At 43.0% G+C, this 25989-nt stretch overlaps 2 protein-coding genes across 16 annotated transcripts in view; one reads left to right on the top strand and one right to left on the bottom strand.

The window, feature by feature from the left end:
• LOC105422933 (putative receptor-type tyrosine-protein phosphatase mosPTP-1) overlaps window positions 1–12255 on the top strand; it is a 271425-nt gene extending 259170 nt beyond the window's left edge. For 4 of the 7 annotated variants that reach the window (XM_089075386.1, XM_089075365.1, XM_089075355.1 and 1 more), the window contains 12 exons: window positions 22–278; window positions 2296–2579; window positions 3248–3468; window positions 3659–3784; window positions 3910–4085; window positions 4215–4506; window positions 4581–4752; window positions 4950–5074; window positions 5157–5434; window positions 5515–5650; window positions 5746–6333; window positions 6420–12255. In XM_089075386.1, the coding sequence (XP_088931512.1) occupies window positions 22–278; window positions 2296–2579; window positions 3248–3468; window positions 3659–3784; window positions 3910–4085; window positions 4215–4506; window positions 4581–4752; window positions 4950–5074; window positions 5157–5434; window positions 5515–5650; window positions 5746–6240 (2562 nt within the window). In that variant the 3' untranslated portion in view covers window positions 6241–6333; window positions 6420–12255. The remainder of the gene's footprint in view (window positions 1–21; window positions 279–2295; window positions 2580–3247; window positions 3469–3658; window positions 3785–3909; window positions 4086–4214; window positions 4507–4580; window positions 4753–4949; window positions 5075–5156; window positions 5435–5514; window positions 5651–5745; window positions 6334–6419) is intronic. The other 3 variants (XM_089075395.1, XM_089075375.1, XM_089075348.1) reach the window with 3 other exon arrangements.
• Window positions 12256–12590: 335 nt separating this feature from the next.
• LOC105422932 (cell adhesion molecule Dscam2) overlaps window positions 12591–25989 on the bottom strand; it is an 80377-nt gene continuing 66978 nt past the window's right edge. For 6 of the 9 annotated variants that reach the window (XM_089075244.1, XM_089075236.1, XM_089075272.1 and 3 more), the window contains 13 exons: window positions 23629–23777; window positions 23279–23433; window positions 21897–22078; window positions 20717–21013; window positions 19581–19877; window positions 19077–19212; window positions 18851–18978; window positions 17871–18299; window positions 17224–17508; window positions 16003–16289; window positions 15042–15294; window positions 14831–14921; window positions 12591–13978 (listed from right to left, as the gene is read on the bottom strand). In XM_089075244.1, the coding sequence (XP_088931370.1) occupies window positions 13552–13978; window positions 14831–14921; window positions 15042–15294; window positions 16003–16289; window positions 17224–17508; window positions 17871–18299; window positions 18851–18978; window positions 19077–19212; window positions 19581–19877; window positions 20717–21013; window positions 21897–22078; window positions 23279–23433; window positions 23629–23777 (3116 nt within the window). In that variant the 3' untranslated portion in view covers window positions 12591–13551. Of the gene's footprint in view, window positions 13979–14830; window positions 14922–15037; window positions 15295–16002; window positions 16290–17223; window positions 17509–17870; window positions 18300–18850; window positions 18979–19076; window positions 19213–19580; window positions 19878–20716; window positions 21014–21896; window positions 22079–23278; window positions 23434–23628; window positions 23778–25989 lie in introns of all 9 variants that reach the window. The other 3 variants (XM_089075254.1, XM_089075268.1, XM_089075282.1) reach the window with 3 other exon arrangements.

The following is a 25989-nucleotide window of genomic DNA, read 5'->3' as shown; positions in this document are numbered from 1 at the left end:
TTGCGTATTTCCTGCTTGCAGGCGATCATACCCAACCTGACGGTGAACACCGTTTACGAGATCGTGGTGCGGGGGGCCACCAGGAGCACGATAAACAGCCACAAGATCATTCAGGGCGACAGGTCCATACCGACGAAGGTGTTGGTCACCCGCGATTGCGACAAGATACCGCCCTTAATGCGCCGCAGCAGCAAGGATCTCAGCGCGGGCGTAATCGCCGGCATGGTTTGCGCCTGCTTCGCCGTGATGCTGGCGATCACGTCCTTCGTGCTGTGGAAGTAAGTCACGGTTTCACGCACGCCGACGCATTACCGAGGAAATTTTAACCGCGTTTGACCGCACCGATATCATTTCCGTGTCGCACGTCGATGAGCGCGACTGCGCGCGAGCTATCAAAAAAAAAAAAAAAAAAAAAAAAAAGAGGAAGAAGAAGAAAAAAAGGAATAAATTGTAACTCACCTTCAGGCGTATTATATAACGACCGCCGTCACTTTTATAACATTTAAGCCTCCGCTTTATATCTCTTTTATCCGGACGATCTGCGATACGCGTTAAAACAAAGCCAACCTATCTTTACGTAATCGCAGCGACGCCTACTCTAGAAGATAATCGATGATCCATTAATAATAATAATGATCCATTAATAAATGATAATGGTCTTTTATCTTTGCGGTTTCGAGACACGGGAGAATAAAAGCTGCAAAACTGGGAAGTGACAAACGAGAGATCTACTTTCTCTCGGTGCAACGAGTTACGCTTTACGAGTTACAACCGATCTTGCGCGGTATTATTTCGCATCGCCGACGTTTCACTTCCGCTCCGCATCGGCTCCGATCTAAACGCCGAAACAAATGATCTGTTATTTTTGTTAGCTGGAAATATCGGACCGTGGACCGGACGGTATCAAGTACATTCAAGCGCGTGCAAACGCATGCCTGGATCGTATTTGGAGTCGGTATGGGGCAATTAGAAAGTTCCCGAAGCGAACGATGCAATCATGCGCACCTTCGCACGCACCCACAACCATTTTTCCCCATTCAGGCTTGCCCACCTGATTTCCTACTGTCCGCCTCTTCTCAGCAACCTCCTCTCAATCTCACGTTTCTCTTCTTGCTACGAGAAAAAATTTTTTTAATTCCTCAAATTCCCACGCTAATAAATCATTTGAGAAAAAAAGAACTCGGGGGAAATAAAACTGAAAGATTGAGTCTCTCCTAGATCTTTGTCTCGGTGGTCGAATCGCGATGCACGATAAATTATTTGAGTACACTCGTATTATTCCTGCGAGAGTCTGAAATTATTTTTAAACACCCCCTCCTCTCCTTTCCCTCTCCCTCCTCATTCCTCCCTCCCTCCCTCCTTACGGCTGAATTTTTATCAAACGATTTACTCTAAACGCGCGCGAAGATACGTATTTTAATATATCCCGGCGCTCGCTCTTACGTCTCTTTCTCTCTCTCTCTCTCTCTCTCTCTGGCGTTATCGCGCGAGATAACGAGCGCTGACAAGGGCTAAGTGTGCTCTTACAGTCACCGGAGGTACTCGAGGCGTGGAGCGGAGTGGAGCGGAGCGAAGCGGAGCTGTGACGACGCAACGTGACGCTACGAGCGGCACGCACCGGGCCAGAGACTCTCGAGCGCCGCGAGCGGGAACGCGTGTGCCGCGCGTGTCCGCGAGTTTCGCGTTCTTCTTCTCGTGCGTCAGTGTCTCGGGTGACGTTCAGGAGCGACGTGGACGCGACGCGAGTGATCGCGCGAAGGATCGGCCGTGGCTGATGACACAGGCACGATTTCTGGGTCACGGACGGCGTCCGGCTTTGATTTCGCGCCGTCGTTGATTCCGTGATTCCCGTTCGTTGATACGCGTGAGAGACCTCGCCTATGATGGATACTGTCGTCAATATTATATCGAAATGAAGAAGTTCTTTCGGAATTTGTAAGTTTTCGCGTGAAGATCCGCGATAGAAACGCGCGAAGAAACGGCGATTGATCGGCATTGAGAGATTTTGGTGTATCTATGTTTGATCACTGATAATTCGCCCAACCCACGTTGTACCTCTAATCGATATCGCAAATCTCGCGGCTCGGATACTTGAATAATTTTCAAGTCATGTGAAACACGCGGTTTTCGATAAAAAAAATTTTATATATATATATATATATATAAATACAATAATATACAAAAAAGTGTAAGAGATTCTTCTGAAGAGATTTACCTTAGAGAGAGTCCGAGGAAGGAAAGATACGGTTCAAGTTACCATAGTCAAGTTACCAAGTTCTTTCTTCTCTTATCCAGACCGATCTTCAGGAAATGCTTCCACACTGCCTACTACTACCTGGATTATCCGCCGCGGAACGTTCCCACCCTTCAAGAATGGGAGAACAGCGAGCAGGACGGCGAGAGGACCGCCGTGGCCGTCCAGCAATTCGTTCAGCATGTCGCGAGCCTTCACGCCGACGGTGACATCGGCTTCAGCAAAGAATACGAGCTGATACAGTCCGAGACCGGCGATTATACCGTGGAAAATTCTCAGTTCGTTGAGAATAAGGCCAAGAACAGATACCTGAATATACTCGCGTGTAAGTAGACATTGACGTATCGCCGGCCCGTACGCTCTCGTAATATTTACAAACGAAAGGAAACATCTTAATATAGAATCGGCAATAAGCTACCGTTGTACTACCTCTACTACCTCGTGATTCCGTCTCTGAAGCATCGTTTCTACTTGTCATCGCTGAGACGATGATGCATGTTCGCTCTGATTAATTTATTTTAATTCGAGCTGACCCTTCGGTCGCTTGACCGCTCATCGATATCATCTGGCTGAGATCGTGACGTATCATTATCAATTCCGAGAACGAGAAAAGGATTCGGATAAATTTAAATTTGAGATAGACTTATCGTGTGCGGTGGTTGAATAATAACAAATTTATCCGGGAAGAAGATGAATTCTGAATGAGAGAGGAATTCGAGAATATCGTCGCTCGTGAAATTTATTCGAAATGACAAATGTTCTTGTTTGTGGAAAGAAGCAATCGATATGCTCCTTGAGTCAAAATAAAGTTTGATTTAAATAATATGTTGATTTTTCACCTTGACTAGGTTAATAAATAAATAATTGCGCGATTAAAATTCATATTTTTAGACCGATAATGAGTTATGATTACAGAGATTATAGCTGAAATTAGAATGCGAAGGCATTGCCTTTCTTTTTCTAAGTGGCTTAATTTTATTTTATTATTATTAGACGATCACACGCGTGTGCAATTGCTCTCCTGCGGCGGTGGGCCGCCTAAGAAAGGTCAGGATTATGTTAACGCGAATTACATCGATGGATGGCAAAAGGCCCGAGCTTACATCGGTACCCAGGGTCCACTTCCACCTACGTTCGATGGTTTTTGGCGGATGATTTGGGAGCAACGCGTATCAATAGTTGTAATGATTACCAATCTGGTCGAGCGCGGTCGTGTAAGTATAAAGTTGTAGTCGCATTTTTTTATAACAATCAATTAGAGTAAGTAAGTAAAGCTATCTAAAAGTGGTGAAACATAATTGTAAATAGGAAAGATAAATTTTTTTTTTTGAGAAACAAATTAAAATTGAGAAACAAAGATAAATTAATTGATGAGAAACGTAATCGAACTATTGTTACTTGCAGAGGAAATGTGATATGTATTGGCCCAAGGAGGGGACCGAAACGTACGGTTACATTCAAGTAACTTTAGTGAGGGAGGACATTATGGCTACCTACACCATCCGTACTCTGCAAATTCGACATTTAAAGGTATATATTTTAGAATTAAAACGCATAAACTCAAAAAATTCTCATGGACGAGAGAAAACTGTTGCGAAATCGAAAGCTGATAATCGAATAATTCTCCCAACGAGAAATTCTTTCGGATTTTTAAGCAGATCAAGAAGAAGAAAAATGGGACCAATATGGGCGAGCGCACTATATGGCAGTACCATTACACCGGCTGGCCTGATCATGGCGTGCCCGATCATCCATTACCCGTTCTGAGTTTCATCCGTAAATCGTCCAACGCTAATCCGCCCGAAGCTGGACCAATTGTAGTCCATTGCAGGTGAAAATCAAATTGGGTTTCAACAGTTTCCAATTACAACAGAGAATTTTAATGGCTTTATACGCGCGCTTTGAATGTTTTTAAATATTTCCAGCGATTTTTAACATACGAATTTATTTTTTATTTTAGTGCCGGCGTCGGACGTACCGGAACGTATATTGTGATCGACGCTATGCTGAAACAAGCTAAAGCCAAAGGCGAGATCAATGTATTCGGTTTCCTCAAGCACATCCGCACCCAGAGGAACTTTCTGGTTCAGACGGAAGAGCAGTACATCTTTATCCACGATGCCTTGCAGGAAGCGATCGAGAGTGGCGAAACTAATACCGAGGCCAACAATTTAATAAAACATGTTCAAGACATGTTATGCCCATCGAATAACAAGACTGATGCGTGGAACAACATCGAAGCTCAATATAAGGTAATTGATTTATTTTTTAGATTTTTACCAATGATGGATTGTTGAATTATTGATGTAATTGTTTGTTACTTTAGCTGGTGACGTCGTGGAAACCTAAAGATTTTAATCTTGTATCTGCTACCAAAGCATGCAACGTTCACAAGAATCGTAACATGGACATTATTCCTATCGAAAATGCGCGTGTTCATCTAACGCCGAAACCAGGCGTTGACGGCAGTGATTACATAAACGCGACCTGGGTTTCAGGTAACTAATATTACAACATACATATTAAATGAAATATATATAATTATATATTTTATATATGGTTTTTGATTAATTAAATTTTAGTGAATATAAAGTATGTTTATTGTATGTTTATTATTACAAAATGATAAATATTGAATATTGTTTTTATATTAAGATGTTACTCCTTGTTGGAAATGGTAATATATTATTTCTAGGCTTTCAACGCAATCGCGAGTTTATCATAACGCAACATCCAATGGAGAACACTATAATGGAGTTCTGGCAAATGATGTGGGACCACAATGCGCAGACTATCGTCATGTTAACTCAATGCGATGAGGTACGCTTCGAGTGAGATTATTGATAGCCGTGCAAAGAACTAAAGAAAGTAAGACTTTTTAATAAAGAATGTTGTCCGACAGGAATATCCAGAGTTTTGGCCTATTGAAGGAAAAGATCTCGAATCCGAAACGTTCCGAGTACGACTTTGTGGAACGAAAGAGACTGTGAACGGGACAATCCTGCTCGAAGTCGCAGTTCGATCGTTGCAGGACGATTATGAGCTCAGTGCGAGGATCGTTCAGGCGCCATCGAATCAGAGCGGTTTATGGCCGCATAATAACAATCCGAAAACCTTTGTTAACATCATCCAAGATTTTCATCGAGATTATCAGAATGGTCCTATTGTCGTAATGGATAGGTGCGAATCGAATTTCATTCTTGCTGCATTTCTGCAATTACTTATTTCAGCGATATCATATCTCATGTTACTCATTTTAGGTATGGTGGAGTCGAGGCTGCACTTTTCGTTTTGTTGACGACATTAAACAAGCAATTAGAATTCGAGCAAAGCGCCGACATCTACATGTTCGCGAAATTGCTCTACATGAAGCGACCCGGCGTTTTTCGGTCAAAGGTAACGCTTCTGTCAGATTTTTGTTCTTCTCAATCGTTCGTATTCACGATTAGGAAAAAAAATCTATTTTGACAAATTATTTTTATTACTCGCAGGAGGATTATGTATTACTGTACCAATGTCTTGAGTCCATGCTATCGACGAAAGGTCGCGCGGAGCCCGATCTGTACGCCATGGCGAATGGACACATTGCCACGCTGAACGATCCGAATGAGATCAGGTCGGCCTCATCGATTCAACACATGCCAATAGATTATTCATCCAAGTCATCTGTCATTCGCGAATATGCGACCGTAGAAGTCAGTTCCGAATATCTGTCCGACTATACCATTCCTATACGCGTGGACCATCCAATCGAGTCATCCAGCAGTCGTGGGAGCGAACCCTGCCTATCCTCCCACGGCGGCAGCAACGATCACGTAGTAGCACCGGAGAAAAGCATGGTGGTGTCGCAGAGAAACATTAGTTATCATAATCATCCACCATCCGGCGTCTCCGTAATGGTCGATGCTAATGGTTATATCACAAACGGCAGCATGCGCGTACCATCCGACAGTATGGAACCCAGCTGTAAGATGATGCCGCAATGATGCCGGCCTATCTTCGGTTGCAGCGCACCCTCGCGAAGATCGGCCCCGCTGTAATCGAGACTCACCGGTCGCCGGAAGTTCAATCACAACCCGGTAGGTATCAGCTGTGCGAATTTCCAGGATACGGGACATAGACATGAGATATTGTAAGAGAAAACTTTATTTTTTTCTCCTGTCAGCAGACTGATCCTCGCGTTGCGGAGGAGGTGATAGTTCGCATCCACGGGGAAACTGGAAGAGCTTCGAGCGGATTTCTTAGTGTACATAGAGCTAACGTGAATGTTACAAAGCGAAAAAGAAAAAAGAAACATGAAGGAAAAGAATTCCGGTAAGGGATCCGGTTTCTGGCGCGTAAGCGGACAGTGCCAAACAAAGAGACAGAATTGCCGCCGATGCATCGCCGCTGGGCGATGCCTATCTTGTCCGTCGTGTAAGTTTACGTTGTTCAATCTTATTTCGTGTACATATTATATATTATGTATAATTATACTGATATACACAACACACACGCGTGTACGTACGCGCGCCGCGCAACACGTATGCATATATAGATAAGTGTACACACACACAACACAAACACACACACACACACACGCTACGTAAAATATTATATATATGTATATGTGTAGGAACTCTCTGTATGCTCATGTGCGTGTGCAAGTGTATATGTGCATATGTGTGTGTATGTATACATGTACACGTATACATAACACATATAAGCATGTCGAAAATCTGACAGCTCCGAGTTGCCAAAGAATCATTACGATAAGCCTAATTAGAATGATATTTTATGCGGATGAGTGTGTACATATATAATATATCATATACGTATACACGTGTATCCAATTATTCTACGTGTTATATATATATATTATATATATATAATGCGTATGAGGGTGCATCGCCGGGCGAGATGCTTCGCATCTATGAATTATGAGATAGTCGCACGTGATAACGAAATTCATTTACGAGCGTCTGCCCTCTCTCGTTTTTCATCCACTTCGATTTGGCCCAGCCCCGAGTGTTGGCCGCGACACGCACGGCTTGTCGTGCTGCTACTGCCATTTAACGACGATACAAATGTCGGTCGATCAATCCTTAAAGTTAAGTTCGGACGAGTCATTTCACGCGTAGGCTGCTCGATATACGCGACTCAAATCAAAACTGCGCGTATTAGACGTCGTCGTACCGCTTTTACGATTCGTTCACGAGACGAAAATCACGTAAACGAAAATTAAACGCACAACTTCTCGTAGAAGATTATACGATTCTTGTTAACGTCTAATGCATAACGTTCCTCGTAATCTATCTGTGAAAAATAGCGAAGATTTTTTTTTTTTTATATATATATAAATGACGTTTGCGAAGAACGCAGAAGTCGAACGTGTTTTTCGTATGAATTATTCATTGAAGAATATCGCTAATGAAAAATGTAAATGATGCGTCGGTTCGCGCTGTAACTTATTACGCTCTTTTTAAATTGAAAAACCTAAAGTAATAACGTGTTAAGTCTTATCACAATGACAATCGCGGTACTTTTATTTATAGTTGCGTGTATCTTGTACCCGAGAATTGTGAAACAAATTATAGCGACATTTTAGATTTGCAATTTCCGCATTTTTTATATTATATGTATCGATACTGTGCACGAAAGCGTTAAGAATTACGTCGTTGAGAAATTTAGTTATAACTCGACATTTAAGCGAATAATTAGTTCCATAAAGCCGGTAACGCCTATTAACGATATTTGCATAACGTTAATCAGCATGATAAGTATAAAAAGAGAAACAAATTATGCGAAATTATACGAAATTACGTATGCACAAGATAGCGTTCAATTTCTTTTAACTGCCAAGTTTACGACGAAGTGGAAGCTCACGACGAAAAGGAATCGGAAACCGACAAGGCCGTTTTCGTTACGTGTGAAAGGAGACATCGTATAGCTGTACTGATTTACTAATGTGTCTTATCGATTATTCGTTACCGTTGCGCAAAAAGTGCAGTTAGATACTTTTGCGAAGTGTACGTTCCGTCGCTTGGCCTAAACTCGTACAGTACAAATTAGTCTCTACTTTTTCGAAGGACTACTCATTTAAGTTAACGACGAGCAATTAAATGCGAGAGACTCAAACCGGTTCGTTTCTACTTGCCGAAAACTGCAACTTAAAATTAAGTAACAACAACACCATTCTAATCATAATTACGATAAGCACCAGTCAATATCAATCCGACCGACGTTCTTCCGTTGTAACCGACGAGCGGATTCTCGCGTCGTAAAAAAGAAAAAAAAAAGAACAGTTCCTCGCGAATCGCGGCGCGAATATTCGGCAGATTTTTACGATTCCGTCGTTCGAGGATGTGCGTGATAATTGCAGAGAAAGAACAAAGTTCGCTTTAGTCGCCATTCTTCGGACGAAGCAGAGCCGCTGGAGGAAAGGGAGAGAGCAGACCGGGTGAGCTGCGGGCCAGAAAGAAAACACGCGTGGAAAGAAAGGGAAAAGTGACTCTATACGTTCTATTTGTTCAGCCTGCTGTGATTAGCTGTGCGAAAGTGGTACACGTGTTCGTTAGAGAGGATCGCGCTAGCGTCGATATTCGATGGAGTTTACGCTGTTATCAGGAGCGCCCGCACGGCACGCAAGACTGATTCCGACGAAAACCAGAACGAAAATCAATTCCCAACGTCGCGTTCGCTTCGCGACAATCGTAGGGAGCGTGAGACGGAAAGAATCTCTGGCGGAAGGAACGACGTCGGTCCTTCCACACGAGAGCTGCCCCTTCGTAATCTGCTACGCAGATAGCGCCGAATTAAGTAAGCGCTTGCAACGCCAATAATGCAAGCGCATTTCCGGAACGGGCCGAGCAGATCCATCGATCTTCGAGATAGGGATTGTCCACCGGAAGCCCGGTAATTGATACGGTACGTATATCCGATTAGCCGCGATCGGGATCTCGATTAATCACGAAGTCGTACATACGAGAAATGCATCGACTATCGTCTAACTAGAGATTACTATGTATGTAAAGAACGTGTCTTTTAAGTTAATGCCGTGATAACTTAAGTCACCGAGAGAAACGGGCGATATTACACGTACATATATACACGCCACATGCACATGTACACGAGAGTGATGAACAGTCCATACCAACACGAACTCGTCGCGCTAATATTTGAGAAGAAAAAAAAAAATATATATATATATAAATATTTATGATATGAATGACTATTGGAGGATAAAAATGAATTGTGTAGGCGTGATGTAGACGAGGAATCGCCCCGTCTTTAAGTCGGATTCAACGAAACGATGCCATAGGGAAAGAGGTGCCCAATGCTCGCGTATCCCGCGGATGATTTGTACAGAGAGCGATACCTCGTCGCGCACGTGCACAAAACGCGATGTACGCTGTATTTTACGATATTACACGATTATATGTATATGTACCTACATGGATAAACGCAAAATAGAGGTATGAGTGGCCGCGAGACAAAGGAGATCGATCCCGAGCGATGCGCGCGGCCGCTCGCATATAATTCGATGATAAAAAAAAAAATAGGTGGTGTGTATAGATAATGTAGACTCTAGTCATACATAATATTTGTAAGATGACGCACACACGCATTGTCTCGTTCGTTTTCACACCGTTAGTTCGCATCTAGTTTCCCCCCACAGGCTCTTAATTTCATTTCTATCTCTTTCCTACCTTTCATCGTCCACTAATGCCACGATCGAGACGAGAAAGATGACGACTCAACTGCGTTCTCCGTCGTTTGTCCACCGGATGACTAAAAAAATCAGCTATTTGTTGACGGGGGGGGGGGCAATCTTTTTCCTTCTTGTTAATTCCATTTCGAAACGAGCTCCTCTGCGAAAGAAAGAATGCAAGAGAGAAAATGTGTGTGTGTGTGTGTGTGTGTGTGTGTGTGTGTGTGAGAGGGGGGGGGAGAGAGAGAGGGAGAGAGAGAGAGAGAGAGAGAGAGAGAGAGAGAGAGAGAGAGAGAGAGAGAGAGAGAGAGAGAGAGAGAGAGAGAGAGAGAGAGAGAGAGAGAGAGAGAGAGAGAGAGAGAGAATATGGTTCGCCGATTAATCGCGGATAATTTTGAACGTCGATAAGACGTATAAATGGGGTGTGATCGAGTCCCAGCACGTCCGTCGGATTCCTTTTTACACCCTCGGGATAACAAAGACTGCGATTGTAACTATAGCATTCGCGCGGACCACACGTGGAGAAGAAAGGCGAACGGTCTCGTTCCGAGTGGATTTTATGTGATATATATACGTACATATGTGCATATGTGTATTTTATTAAGTGAAAAACGCGAAAGCGAATCGGAAAGGGTGGGAGGGAGGATTCGGGAGAGAGTTCGAGATTGTGCGGATCTCGTTGGCGCGCAGCCGTTCAGAGTCTGTTACTTATACATAAAGAATACGTATATCCGGCGAGAGAGAAAGAGAGAGAGAGAGAATATAAAATATATATATATATATATATATATATATATAGAAATGGATGTCTTTTAACGGAGAATGTATATGTCGAATACCTATCGAAACTTCAATAGACAACCGTGAAAAATATCACACTCAAGCACGTTCGATTGTTTCGTACATAAGTTGCCACCGATTTATAACTTTATAATTATTTGTAAACGAATCTTCGCAGACAAGCACACGAGGGGGGGAGGGTGAGAGGAGATTCCCCTCTCCCTTGTCCGAACGTACACGCACTACGGCCTACGGTAACTGTAAAAAGTTGGAGAAAGAGCTGTTTATACTCACGATGTTTAATATGCATTTAACAATCCACGATCGACACCGCCGATACACAACCGAGGTCAGCTATTGTACGGAAGATGTAGCGATAGAAAGTTAGGGGAGGGTCCCAAGAGAAACCAACGGGTATCTCACGAATCCGCGCCATGCCCAATTAAATAAATCCGACGAGAGCACGACGAGAAAGAGATACGCGAAGCCAATACGTAAAAACGACAGTCGAGACTGCCAAACAAGTACCAAACGAGAACAATTCCTTCTTTTCTCTCATCCTTTTCCTTAACTCTTTCGCTATGGCATTTAAAAGCAGAAAAGGATATCGACCGCGCATTCGGAATATCAAATTGTTTCGGCGATGTGTTTTCCGATGTGAGATAAAAATCGGCTCGATAATGAAAGAATCTCCTCCCTGGAAAGGTAGAATGTCAAATTAATAATTTAGTAATCAAATAGCAATCAAGCAGTCGCAGGACAGATCTGAGAGTCTTATTAACTATTAATCGATGTATTTTTATCTGTATAAATAAGAGGAGAGAAACGGCGAGAGTATTATTACCTTCTGAAAGTGCACGAGAATAATGCAGATATTAATTATGATAATTAATTAATGTATTTTCATTTGTACATAAATGAGAGGACTATATATCATTATTTCCTGAAGGTGTACGGGAATAATGCAGATATCGATTCTGAATGGGCTGCAGCTAGTATGGAGCATTACTGTCACAGGGATCCGGCGAATTATACCAGTAGCGAAAGAGTTAATCTCCGAGCATAGCGACCGCACTGCCTTCGATAGAACTTTTAACAAATCGATTACTCTGACCATCGCTCGGGTGTAAAAAAGATAATTTGCGCCGAGAGAGAGAGAGAGAGAGAGAGAGAGAGAGAGAGAGAGAGGACGAGCCGCGTGACGTATTAAAATGAAGCTACGAATATTAATATTAAAAAAATAATATTAAAAAAAAAATCAAAAATACAGCTCTGTTTCTCTGTTCCTACGACGTCACGCGAGTCATCCTCGTCGCGGGATGCGCGACACTTTGTTAATTATAAAAAATCATTGAGCGCGGATAACGACACACGCGATCAATGAGTCACGAAACAACACGAACGCTGGTCTAATGCGGTTTCCATTAAACTCTATTACTCGATACAAACACACACACACACACACACACACACACACACACACACACACACACACACACACACACACACACACACACACACACACACACACCGATACGTATCTCAACGAAGAAAAGAAAAGAAGAGAAAAAGAAATGGAACAAAAGACAGAGAAATTTTAGAGAGGTTTAAACGGATATAATGATTGCGATATCAGTCATTATGTATGATAGTATTACTCGTTTTTTTATCTGTACGCTTCATTCGAGAAGAATTGTCCGTGCTTAAGAATATATACGTCTAATAAATAGTTTGCGAGAAATTTGCAACTGGTCACAAATCAGCCAAGTTTTCACTTACCAGCGAGTCACCGTAGGCCTTCGCCGCTTATTAACGGGAACGAACGACGCAATGACTCGACGACCGCGGTTAATAATAAGCTGGTGTAAATGCGATGACTAAATTTATTGCGGGGCACTTAAGTATCCTATCGTCGTCATTCTCGAACCCCCCTTAATAGTCATTTGTGCAATTACTTCTTTTTTTAAATCGAGATGAATTATTAATTGTATACATTTGACAGAGGCTTGTGTCTTTCTTATTTATACAAAATTATATACAAAAATAAGTCGGCTATTAGTGATAAAAAGCACACTGAGACAGTTACATTAAAAATTATTCTCATTTTTCCAAGACATTGATTTTTTGCAGTTTATAAATAAAAACACTTTTTTATATGACGATGAAACAGAGTGCGCGAGAAATATTGTCACGATTAAACGTGGGAAAAATGAGTCTTTTTCGTTTTACGTAAAGGTAGAAATAATATCTTTTCTTGTTCTCGAAATGACATTTACTGCAGTCGATTGATTACGATTATACGTAATACTTGAATCTACATGTGATTTTTCGTTACTATTAAAGATCAAATTCTTAAAAAAGGCACGTTTGCGGAAACGAAATATTGGCGAAAATCGGCGACGATTTTTCGTTGCTTGAAATCAAATATATTTATGAATGCAAGATTTTCAGGTAAGTACTGTTTAAGTATACACGCGAATAACATAATTAAACGTGACTTATAAATCGTGTGACATGCGGGATCGCAGGAATGGACGAAGGTGCGGTCATTTCCTTGCCTATTTTTTCTCTCTCTTTTTTTTTTTTTTTTTTTTACAAAAATAAGATTTTATTTATAAACGAACTGTTTGACAGTAGTCACTTCAAAAGATGAACATCCAGAGATGTAGATCCGACATTGGCGATCGCGAGAATCTCAATGACATAATTTACTTGACTTAATGACACTCATGCGTTTTGGCAAATACTTCGCTTACTTAAATCTTTTTCGCTTTTTTGGCTTCTTTTACATTTTCCTTTTTTGGTTTTGATATTTGATTAGAAACACTTAGACGGTGATAGTGAAATCCTTGGGCGATTTGGAGAGCGAGCTGTTCGAGTGGAGTCCGCTCGGTCGTTTCCTATGTAGCTTCAGCTTCATATCGATGTCGCACTCGGCTTCACTGGTCTCGTGGACGTCGGTGAAGCCGCTCGGTGGCTTCAATTCCAACGTAGACAGCTCGCTGCCCCAATCGTCGTCCCTCCTCATCATTCTGAACGTGCCCGCCGGCTCCTCCAGGAGGCAGAGCGATTCGACGGACTTCCTGGTGCTCGCCGGCTCCTTCTCCAGCCTGTCGTAGAAACCAGGACGCACCGGACGACTCGGCGACGCTCCTCGCGAGTACGAATGCACTCCGGACTCCGATAGCTTCAACACTGGTCGCAGTATACCGGGAATGCGACCGTCGATCGCGACGTCGATCGCACCGCGACTCCTGCAAAAATCGATCGTTATTGCGTTTACCGAGTCACTTCTCGATTGATATAAGTGATTTAATTGATGATGATTTGTCGACAAATGTGTCGAAAATATTTGTTTTCACGTCAATGCATAATTTAAAGAAATTAATCTTAAATCAAAGAAAATATTCTTATATCACAAATAATATAATTGATTCAAAGATAGTGATAGTCGAAAATATTTGCCATCATTTGTCAGTGCATAATTTAAACCGTGTTATGTATAAAAAAGAAATTAATTAAGAAAATATTCTCGTATATAAGCAAGAATATTATAATCTTAAAATTTTAATCTAAATTTTGATCGACGCAATCACTTTTGTAAAATTCAAGAAGATTGAAAATCTTCTACATGAAGATTATAATATTCTTGCTTGTACATAAGAATATAGATTCTTGATTTAGAAATAATTTTTTTTCTGTGCATGTTGAAATTTAATTCTCCTCTTAATTCCTACATATTTAATTTCTTGTTTCTTATTTCTTTTATCGTGTCTGGGCTCAAATAGCTTTAATTTTTCTAAGAAGATTATAATGTTCACGCTTATATATGAGAATATATATACTGATATTCATACTAGATTTTTATTTTAAGACCGTCTTAAGTAATGTCTTAAGACGGTCTTAATACGACTCTGTGATTGATCGATATAACTTCTTAAGACAATACTACTTAAGACAGTCTTAAATATAAAATTTGACTACGAATACCGGCCATAGTCTCGATTTAAGACCAATTTTTTTTTTTTTTTTTTTTTCCATGTAGATTCTCCCAATAATCGATCGTATAATGCTAACTATAACGATGCTACCGGCGAAATACGCACCGTTGCTTTTCGAGCCTCGGGAAAGTCTTTCTCTCAGAAATTGGTGACGGCTCGGTTGATGTACTTGATTCGTGCGTGTGGTACAGCACATCTGGAAAGACGTACGCGAGACGTTGGCGCGGGAAGCAGATTAGTGGTTGCGCGGTTTCATTTCACATGATTGGGCTGCGATACACGCGGCCCGGACACAGAAAACCGAATACTAACTTACTATGATGAACCGGTCGCTGCACCAGGGCGAGCCGCTGCTCCCGCTGATTCATAGAGTTCGGCCCCGGCGAGCGGGCCATTATCGACGTCGGGCCGGAGTCGTCCAGATGATTCGACGACTCGGTACGACTGCTGGTGCCGACCTCGGTGTCGCTGTCCGAGCCCAGGGTGTCGTACTCCTCCGACTCCGACTTGAACGACTTCGACTTGCGCCGCGCTCGACCACGTACCTTCGTGTACTGGTCCACGTCGCACTGCAAAAATCGATTTGTCGTGTGTGGGCGACTCTTGGCGACTTTCGAACTAACGAATGATTACTTTCGAAAATAACTTTTTCGCGAAAACATCGTGAACAATGGCACAGTTTTCCTTTTATTTTCGCGACCACTCGATTGTAAAAGATTGGCAGAGCGAAAATCAACGTAATATAATTAGTGGAAAAAAGATGGTATTTTTCTGATGACTAATGTAGAATCTTCTCGCAATCATTATTAAATATCTTCACCTTTTGTATGGCTTCTTTCGTTTCATATCTCACGGTAAATTATTCCCGTTTTACAGGACTGCGCCTCTTGCATTGTGCTTCAAATTGTAATTAAATTCGAACGCCGTAATTGAATGCAGTAATTGAATAATGTCGGCAATTCTAATTTCAAGTTCTCCATATATACAATGTAGAATAATTTACTCCTTCTTTTAAGTATTGACGCAAAAGAAATGTAATTACTCCTATTGCATTTTAACTTCGTTAATGAGATTACTTTTCAGTCACAGTGACTTTATCCGAGGTAGACATCTGGACGCGAGTTCAGAAATCTTTTATCAACTTGCGGACATCACAATTTACGGAGAGAAAGAGAGAGAGAGAGAGAGAGAGAGAGAGAGAGAGAGAAAGGTGTCAAAAGAATCATAAGATGGATCGTAAGCGGAGCACCGTAAACCGTTGTGAGAAATAAACGTACTTGAGCGCCTTGCAGCATCGTCTCGCTGCGTTCGTAGAAGAACGCCTGTCTCATGGGATTCGCCGAAAGATTTTCCTGCTCGGGCAGATTGAAGGTGGCATACGGATAAATGTCTTCCGAATACTCGGGTATTCGTTCCAGGGCGCTCACCTCGCGGCAGGGCGACTGCTGTCCCGGCTTCCTCACGGTGGCGTAGTACTGTTCCCTCTGCTCCATATTATGCTTGTTGTCCAGGGCGACCTGCGTCTGCGAGCTCGGGTCGTTCGCGCCTCCGGATCCCTCCGGATCTGAAAATTCGAGTTGGCGAACTGTCGACGATCACCAATCATCGTGACACAGAGACAGAGAAAGAGAAATCATGGCTGCGTTTCCGCATTCGACGCTCACACGCCGTAAGCTTCATTCCATCTTCCTCCCGCAATGGAACGAGTAAGATAAAGATAGAATAAAGCTCGCAGCAGTGCGTGAGCGTCCAAACAAAATGGCAGTCTATATAATATGTACCCCTATATGTAAAAAAAAAAAAAAAAAAAAAAAAAAAATGTATAATTGTATGATCCCTCGAGTTTAGTTTTGCCTCATTTTCCAAAGATCAATCAAAGAAGCATGAGAATTATTAAAGTGAAGAAGCACCACGTGCGTATCCGCGCGTATGAGAAAGAAATAAAATCCCATCATCGCGTAGACACGCTAAGCGCATTCTCTCGCGACTGTAAAATAAAGTCGTTTACGTAGAAACGTGTTGAAGATAATAACGAAGAAACTACTAACTCAAATGGGTTACGAGCGAGCATTTCTCGAACACCGGTATTTCTTGAATGATTTATTCACGGCGAGATATTCTCGTTTCAGTAACCGACGAAGTTATCTGGAGCAACGTCCCGGCAACGTGATTCGTTTATGAAGTTTTTAATTAAACTAAACGCTCGCGGCGGATATCGCGGACCGCTGCTGTTGACATTGTACCTGATATCGAGGGTAGTTGACGAAAAAAATAAAACATCGGACAGTCCCCACCCCCCTCTCCTCCCTTCGCTCCTCCCTCTGTTCCAATTCGCGGCGGAACTGTTACAATGTGTACCAAGTGGAATATACGCGAAAATAAACGGTATCCGACAGATTTTTTTTTCCAACCGAATCTCGCCGAAGTCCGCGCACGCACGCTCGCTCGCTCGGAGCGGTAAATTGATAGAGCGGCGCTCGATTGGCTCGTATACTCACGTGTCTTGAGGCAGAAGCACACTCCGGCGATCGCCAGCATCACAGCGAGAACGGAGATGACGCTGGGCGCCAAAACGTGCGCGTCGAGATAGAGCGGAGTGGTCTCGCTCTCCTGCGGATGATCCTCGTGCAAGCGGTTGTTTCCGTTCTGTGACAGCGTGCTGAACAGGTACTCAGCCTGGGTGGAACCGGCGTTGTTGTAAGCCGTCACGCGGACCTCGTAGCTGGTGCCGCTATCCAGATCCACGATGGGGAATTTCGACTGCGGCGGCACATTGTTGGAGACTGCAACGCGCAATCGATCAAATCTGGTTAATAATCGGCGTACGCCGATCGACCACTCCGAAGCAATCGCAACAATTTTCTTTTTTCTTTTTTTTTTTTTAATGAAACATTGCCACCATCATCGATAAATTAATTTCTTTCAAATTAATCGTCAACGTGTTACGTATAATTGATATTGCGATAGATATCGCACTAAGCGACCGTCTTACGACGGAAAATAAATACAATCAGCATCTCGGGGAGGAAACTCCTTGGATATCGATTTTCGAATTGATTCGACGCGATCGACATCACGCCTCGGAGAATTATCGGGCCTTCTCCGGTTCTCCGACTGACTTCGACTTTCCGGTAAGCGTTCTTACCGAGCAGCCAATCCCCGGGCAGTCTCCTATACTCAACGACAAAGTAGGTCAACGGGCAGCCGCCGTCCTGCCAGGCTGCCAATTCTAGAATAACGAACGTTTGATTCGGCTTGACGAAGTGATGCTTCAGCGGCGGGATCGGCTTCGAGCCGTTGGTCTTCGCCGTCTGTATGTCGCTCGCGCTGCCGCTCCCGATCCTGTTGAACGCCGCCAGGGTGAATTGATATCGGGTGCCGCACTGCAGGCCCTCGAGGAGATGCGTGCTCTCACGTCGGTCCAGCATCACCTCCTCCCATTCGGCGAATTCCCGACGATAAGCCAGGAGAAATCCCTTAATAGGTGCGCCGCCGTTGTCGCCCTGCTTCCACTGCAGTTGGATGGCGTCGGTCGTCGTGCCGGTCGCCAACAGAGTCGGCGACGTCGGCGGTACTATGCATAAAGTTTACCAATTAGAACTTGGCTCGAGAGACGGCGAAACACCGCCCGACAACTCGCTCTCTGAGCGCGCGATACGTCTCTCTCTCCCCCCCCTCTCTCTCTCTCTCTCGCGCATGAATAAGAATTCATAGGAGTTATCCCCCGTAAGACCCACTCCCGCACGCGAGTCTGTGCAGAAACGCAGCTTGTTCGCTTCCTTCGAGGAAGTGCCTTTAATCGACATTACGTAATACGTTTAATGAAAATTAAAATAATTCTAAAATTCGTTAAGTTACGCCCTCCTCCCCTCCCCCCCCCATCCCAAGTTCAGCTGTGTTTCCATTAGGAAGTTTCGCAGTACAACGCCTTCCGTTAGAAAGATTCTAGTGTAAACTTTAATCAAATTATTCTCGCGCGAGAAGATGTTGCGATCCTCATCTTCGCGACGGAAGATGAAATTTCGCACGCGGCGCGTGCGTTTATCACGAAAGCGTGACTCGCGGGGGGGGCGGGGGGGCGGGAGGGGATCTTAATGATTTCGTTTACCGAAAGGTGCGACCTACCTTGTACATGCAGCGTGTACGTAATTTCGTCCGTGCCGAGCGAATTCTTCGCATGGCACGAATAATTGTCCTCGTGACTCCTCTGCACGTTTCTCAGAGTCAAGGTATTGTCCGGCCCCACGTCGGATCTGCGGGGAAAAAAAAAAAGAAAAGACCGCTCCGTGAAACGTGGCTCGTCCCATCAACGCTGCGTTTGTTCCGCGCGCGGCGTCTCGTTTGCACTTACTTCTGCTGCAATTTCATGTCGGCGCGCCGCCACTCGACGCTCGGTCGAGGATCGCCGACGACGAGGCAACGCATTTCAATGTCCATTCGCCACGGCACCACGATGGGAACGCCGTACGATATTATGGCAGCTGGAACTAATTAAAGGACTCCCGTTTACGAGTTTCCATTCGTGCCATTTACGCTCTGTAATATTCCCGCAAATGTGGGTATTATCGAAAAGTCGCCTTGCACTAGTCGCGCGCTTACGTTCGTTATTGATCGGTGCCCGCTTCATGTCAAAGAGCATTTTCCTTTATGGAATATAGACTATCATTCCCGCGAAGCTGTATTCTCCCGTGTATTCGACGTGCGCTTCAGCGGTCGTGCAATTTCCTCGAAACTCGACGAAAATGAAAAGTTTCTATATCGGGCGCACGTTCGCGCGGGGTCGTCCGGACGCGCGGCGGGGGTTTTACCCCGCGAGAGAGAAATTTTTCAATAATCCGTCGAAGAGTGACCTTACCGGTAGTGCTGGGCTGAAGTTTGATAACCGGCGTGCTGGAGCCCTGACCGACCTTAGTCGAGGCCGTGACCCACGCCTCATAGGTCTCGTGCATCTTCAAGCCCGTCGCCTCGTGATGCGTGTTCTCCGCGGGCAGAATATTCTTCGTGATCTTCACCTCCTGGCCTTGCTCCAGCACGCGAATGTAGACGGTGTACTGGATGAGCAGCCCGTTCGGTCGTCGGGGTGGCAACCAGGATATCACGACGGCCTTCTCGCCGCTCACCACCGCCTTCACGCGTTCCGGCGCGTCGGGAACTGTCGGGACAAAGCGCCATTCTTTGCTCATCAATGATTTTACAAAGGAGATATGTTTGGAAGAACAAGTCGAATCTGTGCCTCGTGACTTTAAACACACAATTAAACTTAAATTTTACAAATTATGAATCTGTTTATTCCGCCTTGATCCGATCGAACGATCTATTCGGGGAATACTCCTGGCTTTAAATATATGCTACGCGTCGAACATAAGTTATATATGTAGGGTATCTGTAATGTATGTTTAAGGTATGTTTAAGGTGCCGAACTTTGTCAGTACATTCTATGGGTCTAGAGGAGAAAAAAATGTTATGTAAACATAGGTTGTTTAATGGTTTATTAAAAAGTTATAAACAAAAGTACGAAATTATAAAGAAACAGTTAAGAAAGTTAGCGTAGTTACGTAGCTTTATGCATTGTATTTATTATCATCACTCATCAAATTAATTACAGTTTTTGCTGAATATCAATTATTACAATACAGTTATCATTACTGATATTAATTTTTATGTAAATTCATAGATATTTCATTTCAAAATGGCCATCATCGTTAGCAATACAAGATTGACGGCGGTTGAAAATGGAATTTATCACTGTACTGAAGTTTATTTGTATTTTGTTTCATTGCTGTAAATTAACTTTTTTTTGCATCAGTACAATTGTCCCATTTAAATTTCATACTTTTGCTTATATAACTTTTTAATAAAGCGGTAAACAACCTACGTTCGTATAATATTTTTTACTCCTCTAGACCCATGGAATGTACTGACAAAGGCAGCTTCAGCCTGGGGGCACCCTAATAGAAGATCGGTGAGAATTGTGATCTAAGGGATGTTTACCGGTTTCCCCGGTGGTGCAGGAGACCGCGCTGCTCGCGACGCCGTCCCCAGCCTTGGTGTAGGCGAGCACCTGCACCGTGTAGTTGGTGTACGGGGTGAGGGTGTGCAGGACCGTGCTGAGAGCATGACTGACTTTCGTCTCTCTGCCGGTCTGCGAGTCCGAGGCAGCCTCGTACAGCAGCTTGTATCCCAGCACGACCCCGTGAACTTTGTCGAAAGGCGGTGTTTTCCAGGTCACCTGGATGTTCTGACCATTCAGCGCGGCGCAGGCTACATTCTGCGGTGGCGCACTTGGAACTATGTCAAATCGGTACCGTAAATCGCTATAGCGTATTGCTCTCCCTTTGACGTGTCGAAAAACGCCGGTCTCGAATTTATGTTATCGGCACGGCCCAAACGGCGAGAAGTTCGCAACGAATCACCCGCGGTGACGGGTTGTTTTTTTTGAAAATTATATAAGAAAATTACGAGAAAATTGCGAGGAAATTAATCCGGAGTTTATACGATTCCAGAAAAAATCCTATTCTTTTAATAATCAAGTTTGCTTCTATTTGCCTATTCTCTTTGTTTTTACCATTGCGTAGAAATTGTTTGAAACATTTGATCAACTTTGCGAATAACCGATTTAAAACGTAATCAACACACCAGGTTGGGGAGAAGATATGAAATTATAACGGCGTAAGAGAATTTTGATTTCAAAAATTGTATGATGTAGACCAAAACATGCAACCTTTGGTGAAATTTAGGTCGTCGCGCGATATTGAAAAATTTTACAAGAAATTATTATTATTAATGTTAATATTTTGTAACAATTCAGCGTTTGTGTGGCGGAAAAGCTCATTCTATAACCCAATATCGTTACGCAAATGATTGTTGGTTGTTCAACGTTATGCATTATAGATCGTATATAACGTTTGTATACCAATACGCTGTGTATATGACAAACTTTAAATTATGATATTAATTTGTAATATGAAACTTGATCTCATCATTTGCAATTCTCAATTACATTTAGCTCGTAATCAAAATGCAAAGAGATTGCATTCAAAGCGGCACGTCGTAATTGCTTTGTTCAACGTACCAAATATTTTTTATCAACACCGAAATGCCGCCGAAAAGAGCTCAATAAAATATGGGGAAAGGAGAAGGGAAGAGGGGGGGGAGGGGTAAAGAGACTCACCATCCTCCAATGTGTGCGCCGTCACGGGATCGGATCCCGGGCCGTCTCCTTTGCTATTGAACGCCTTTACAACTATGCTATATTGGGTATATTTTCGTAGGCCGGTTAGCCTGTAATCGTGCGAGCCGTCCCCATTTCCTGTGATTCCTACTCGCGTCGTATTCGTCAATTGATCATCTCCTCTGAAATAAAGCCGCGAACTACGGTTCGCTGAAGCGAAAAGATAATGCGAGAAGCGCGGAGGCAATCGACAGCGCTGAAATCTATGTCGTTGACCGCGAGAAGGGCGTGTCAAGAAAGAGAAACAAGTTATTAAACCGCTTTCTAAATAATCTACCATAGAAAGTTTTATATATATTTTTTTTTTTTTTTCAAAGGAACAAGAGAATCATTCTCTTCTGAGTTTTAAATTCTTATAGAGACGAATGTCGGTCTCCGGGTCGAGCGACTTCACGCGAAGCGTTAACAGCATAACAAATGGATAGTACACTTTAAAATATATAAACCATCTTTTCTTCTCTTATACATCCTATTGTTCGCGAGTTGATGCTGTCTAAGAACGGGGAAATCCTTAGCGTCAAAGTCGCCGTCGCCAAAGTTTACCGGAAATCGTCCTTATCGTTCCCATTTATTACGTTCCGCTGTCCAATTCGAGCATAATGGAAGGAAATAACAATCTCAAAATTCAGTGGAATATAACCACGGACAGAAGCGCGGACGAGAATATTTTAAGAATTCACGATACCATCTGAAAACTTGGGCCGTCAAAGTATAATCCAATTATTCCGATTTGAAATGTCATAAAGCAAAATTTTTATGAATGATTCGAGAAATTTCACGAACGAAATTTTTGTCATATCTATTTTTCGATTTGAAATACAAACTCTACCACGAACATTTATTACATTTATTATTTATAAACATTTCAGTCCATCTCTTATGTATATAAAAAAAAAATCAAAAAAGCATTCTTTTAGCTTGACAATTTAAAAAATTTTGTTAAGAAGAAGGTAAAAGCACACATTTTATCATTTTTCAGAAACAATGCAATTCACGATGAGAAATTAACCACGTTTTTTTGACGTGAAACCTCTTTCCACGAGGAGTCATAAGTCATACAATAGGCATTCCTTAATCTTCAATCTTCTCGAAACGTCTTTTCCCATAAAATTATTATTATGAAGAATATATTAAAAATTTACTATCAAATTTACATACATAACATTTAATACGTAACATGTTTCAACGGCCCGGTCTGAATTTGCTGTTACGTGCTATCGGAGGGATCATCGCGATCATTGTTTGAGATTTCGGACTCGAAGTGATGGACGTTAAATGCCGCAAACTGTCGTGGTTCAAGAGCGGTAAGCAGATAACGATACCCGAGATTGGTGTAGCCGATGGTGTATCCGAGTAGTTCGCCGTTCCAGAGAGATCGATCCGGCGGTTGCCACGTGATCTTGAGCTGCTGCGGGCCCAGGGGCTCCACGGAGACGTGCCTGGGCGGTCCACCGGGCACTTCGCCATCCGTTTGCACCTGTTTTGAAAATTTCGAGACGCCCCCACGGCGCACGGTAAAAAAAAAACAATCCGTCTGACGTTAACTTTAAATGCAATGTTAATGACCTCGTGAGATAATGTGAGTAAGTTTTCTTTCATGCTTTGTGTGTCTTTTTTTTTTTTTTTTTTTTTTTCTTATCTTGTGTTTTTCGACAATGTGTTTGATACTGACATGAAGGATGTCGCTTGGCGCTGATGTTCCAAGATGATTTTCCGCAAGCACTCGAAAGTGGTAGGTAGTCGCGGGTTTTAGGGACGATACCCGAGCGACCGTGTTGTCTCCGGCTACCAGCTTCTGCGTGTTGTGCTCATGCCACACGTCTTTCCAGCAAAAGGCAACAACGCTTAGAAGGATGCAGGTACGGTTTCTCTTAAGCGTAATCGCGAAGGCGAGTCTCGCGAGGCGAGATGTATCTTTCCCCTCCCTCCCTCCCTCCCCCCCTCCCCCCGCTCGCGAAAATCCGGACGCGAAAGTCCCGACGCGCGATTAACTTGTGCACCACCGTTCGGAGAGGTCGATAAACCTATCTCCGACGTTTCTCCGATGCATTCCTCCGGCGCGCGGCACGGACGGTAGTTTAACAGTAGTTACCCGCAAAGGCGGATCGTACGAATGATGAGTGGACGAATCGATCAAGCGAGAATGACATTTTAATGGGGGATGAGAGCCGTACAAATAGAGTCGCGCGGAGGTAGTCGGCAATAAATATCCGACGTACAATTCAGAGTCGGATATGTATAATATATATGTATGCCAACACTCCCAGTTGAGAAATTAATACGGAGCTATTACTCACAACGTAAGCACGGAGAGACCTCACGGAGATGCGGAGATTATCTCCGATTTTAATCTGTAATTTAGGGAATGCACACAACGCGCACACTTTAGATAGAGCCCGATACGAATACGAAGGAGAGATTAAAATAATTCACTCGCGCGTGCGTACGTGTGCGAGAATAATAACGTATATATAGATTTCTGAAGGGTAAATTATACGAACGAACATCGAGGGCGAGTATTCATCGTCGTTTGGCCGATATCCTCGGAAATCTCGATCCTCGCGAGACTCGATTTTGGTAAGAGCGATAATAATTCTCGACGGTGCTTGCCTCAAGAACATGTTTTATGCGCGTTAACACCACGACGCTTCCATGCCCCTTCGTGCGTTAAGTTCGATAATTTAACACCGGCGGGGAGACTCGAGTCGATTAGGCGTAAATGAGGACATCCAAAGTTAACGAGCGGCCAGGGCGAGGGGCGTTTCAAAGAGAAGTTTGTGGTATGAAAATAGGGCGAGTGAGCGGGGAGGTAAGCCCGAGGTGGCCGAGGGGGGGGGGGGAAGAGGGCTTGTAAAACAAAGACGCCGAGGTGGAAGATTCGCAAACGACTTTACAGAAAACTTTGTCTTAGCTGTCGTAACGAAAGCCGCCAACGTCGGGGATGTCGGATTGTATGTGGATGTCGCTTTAGAAAATGGAATGACTTTTATGTTTAATTAGACTCTTTTATGTTTAATTAGAAATCCCCGACGCCGTACACGATCCTATTAATTTTATATAATTTGTTAATTAATAATTCATATAAAATTATAAAATTATAAACAATATAAATAATAATATTATATAATTGTGATTTATAGTGCATGGAAAGAAGACTCAGGAGAAATTAGAGAGGACGGAAGATATGCGGAAGACGTAAGTTGGAAATCACCGAGCTTAAATACATGCAAATGCAATTAAAATATTTTAAGTATGGAGGAAATAGCAAACGTCGAGATGTATGAAACGTCCGGATTCGATTGCGATGGAAGTGTAACAGCCGACGTTACGGTACTTTTTCCTGAACGAATTGATCAGCGAGAAACGCAAATCGCGTTCCCTCGAATGCAAACGCGCGGAAGAGCAGCACGTCAAAGAACGGAATTGCTCTTTGCGGCCGTGCGTATTATGCGGTCGTACGAATCGCGGAATAAATTCGCGGCGCTGTTATATAGAATTAACCCAACGTGAATTTACAAGAGATGCAGCAACATAATTACCATTGCTCTTGACAGTCGCAGCTCATGCGACAGACTGCGCCGCGTTACGTTGCACGCGTGCATCTTGGAGCGACGTTACAAAACAGCGCATTACGAGAGAAAATATCCAGTTTGCCCGAGTTACTCCGTGGAAACGAAATATTTTAATATAATGCTAAATTATCTAATAACGAAAGCTAAATAAAACATTAAATGCTCTCCGTCGGATAAACAAATATGTCGATTACTAATCCGTACAATTGACGCTTGACGACATATCTATTTATCCGACGACATCCGGATTAGTGATCCGATTCGCGTTGTTTTTTTTTTTCTATTCTTGTATAATGCAGGAATACGTGAAATATTGAAACGAAGATCGAGTGATATCGAGTGAAAATCTATTTTTATTATTTTTAAATTGCTAATCAGTTTTTAGATCCAGAATCTACGAGATGTACAATTCAGGACATTTCTCCAACATTGTTGTAAACCGATCAATTATTTTTTACATG

This window comes from Pogonomyrmex barbatus, unplaced genomic scaffold, assembly GCF_055798465.1.
Source record: "Pogonomyrmex barbatus isolate J1 unplaced genomic scaffold, ASM5579846v1 scaffold1, whole genome shotgun sequence".
NCBI lineage: Eukaryota > Metazoa > Arthropoda > Insecta > Hymenoptera > Formicidae > Pogonomyrmex > Pogonomyrmex barbatus.
Note: the sequence above shows the minus strand (reverse complement) of the source record. Positions and strands in the feature narration are given on the sequence as shown.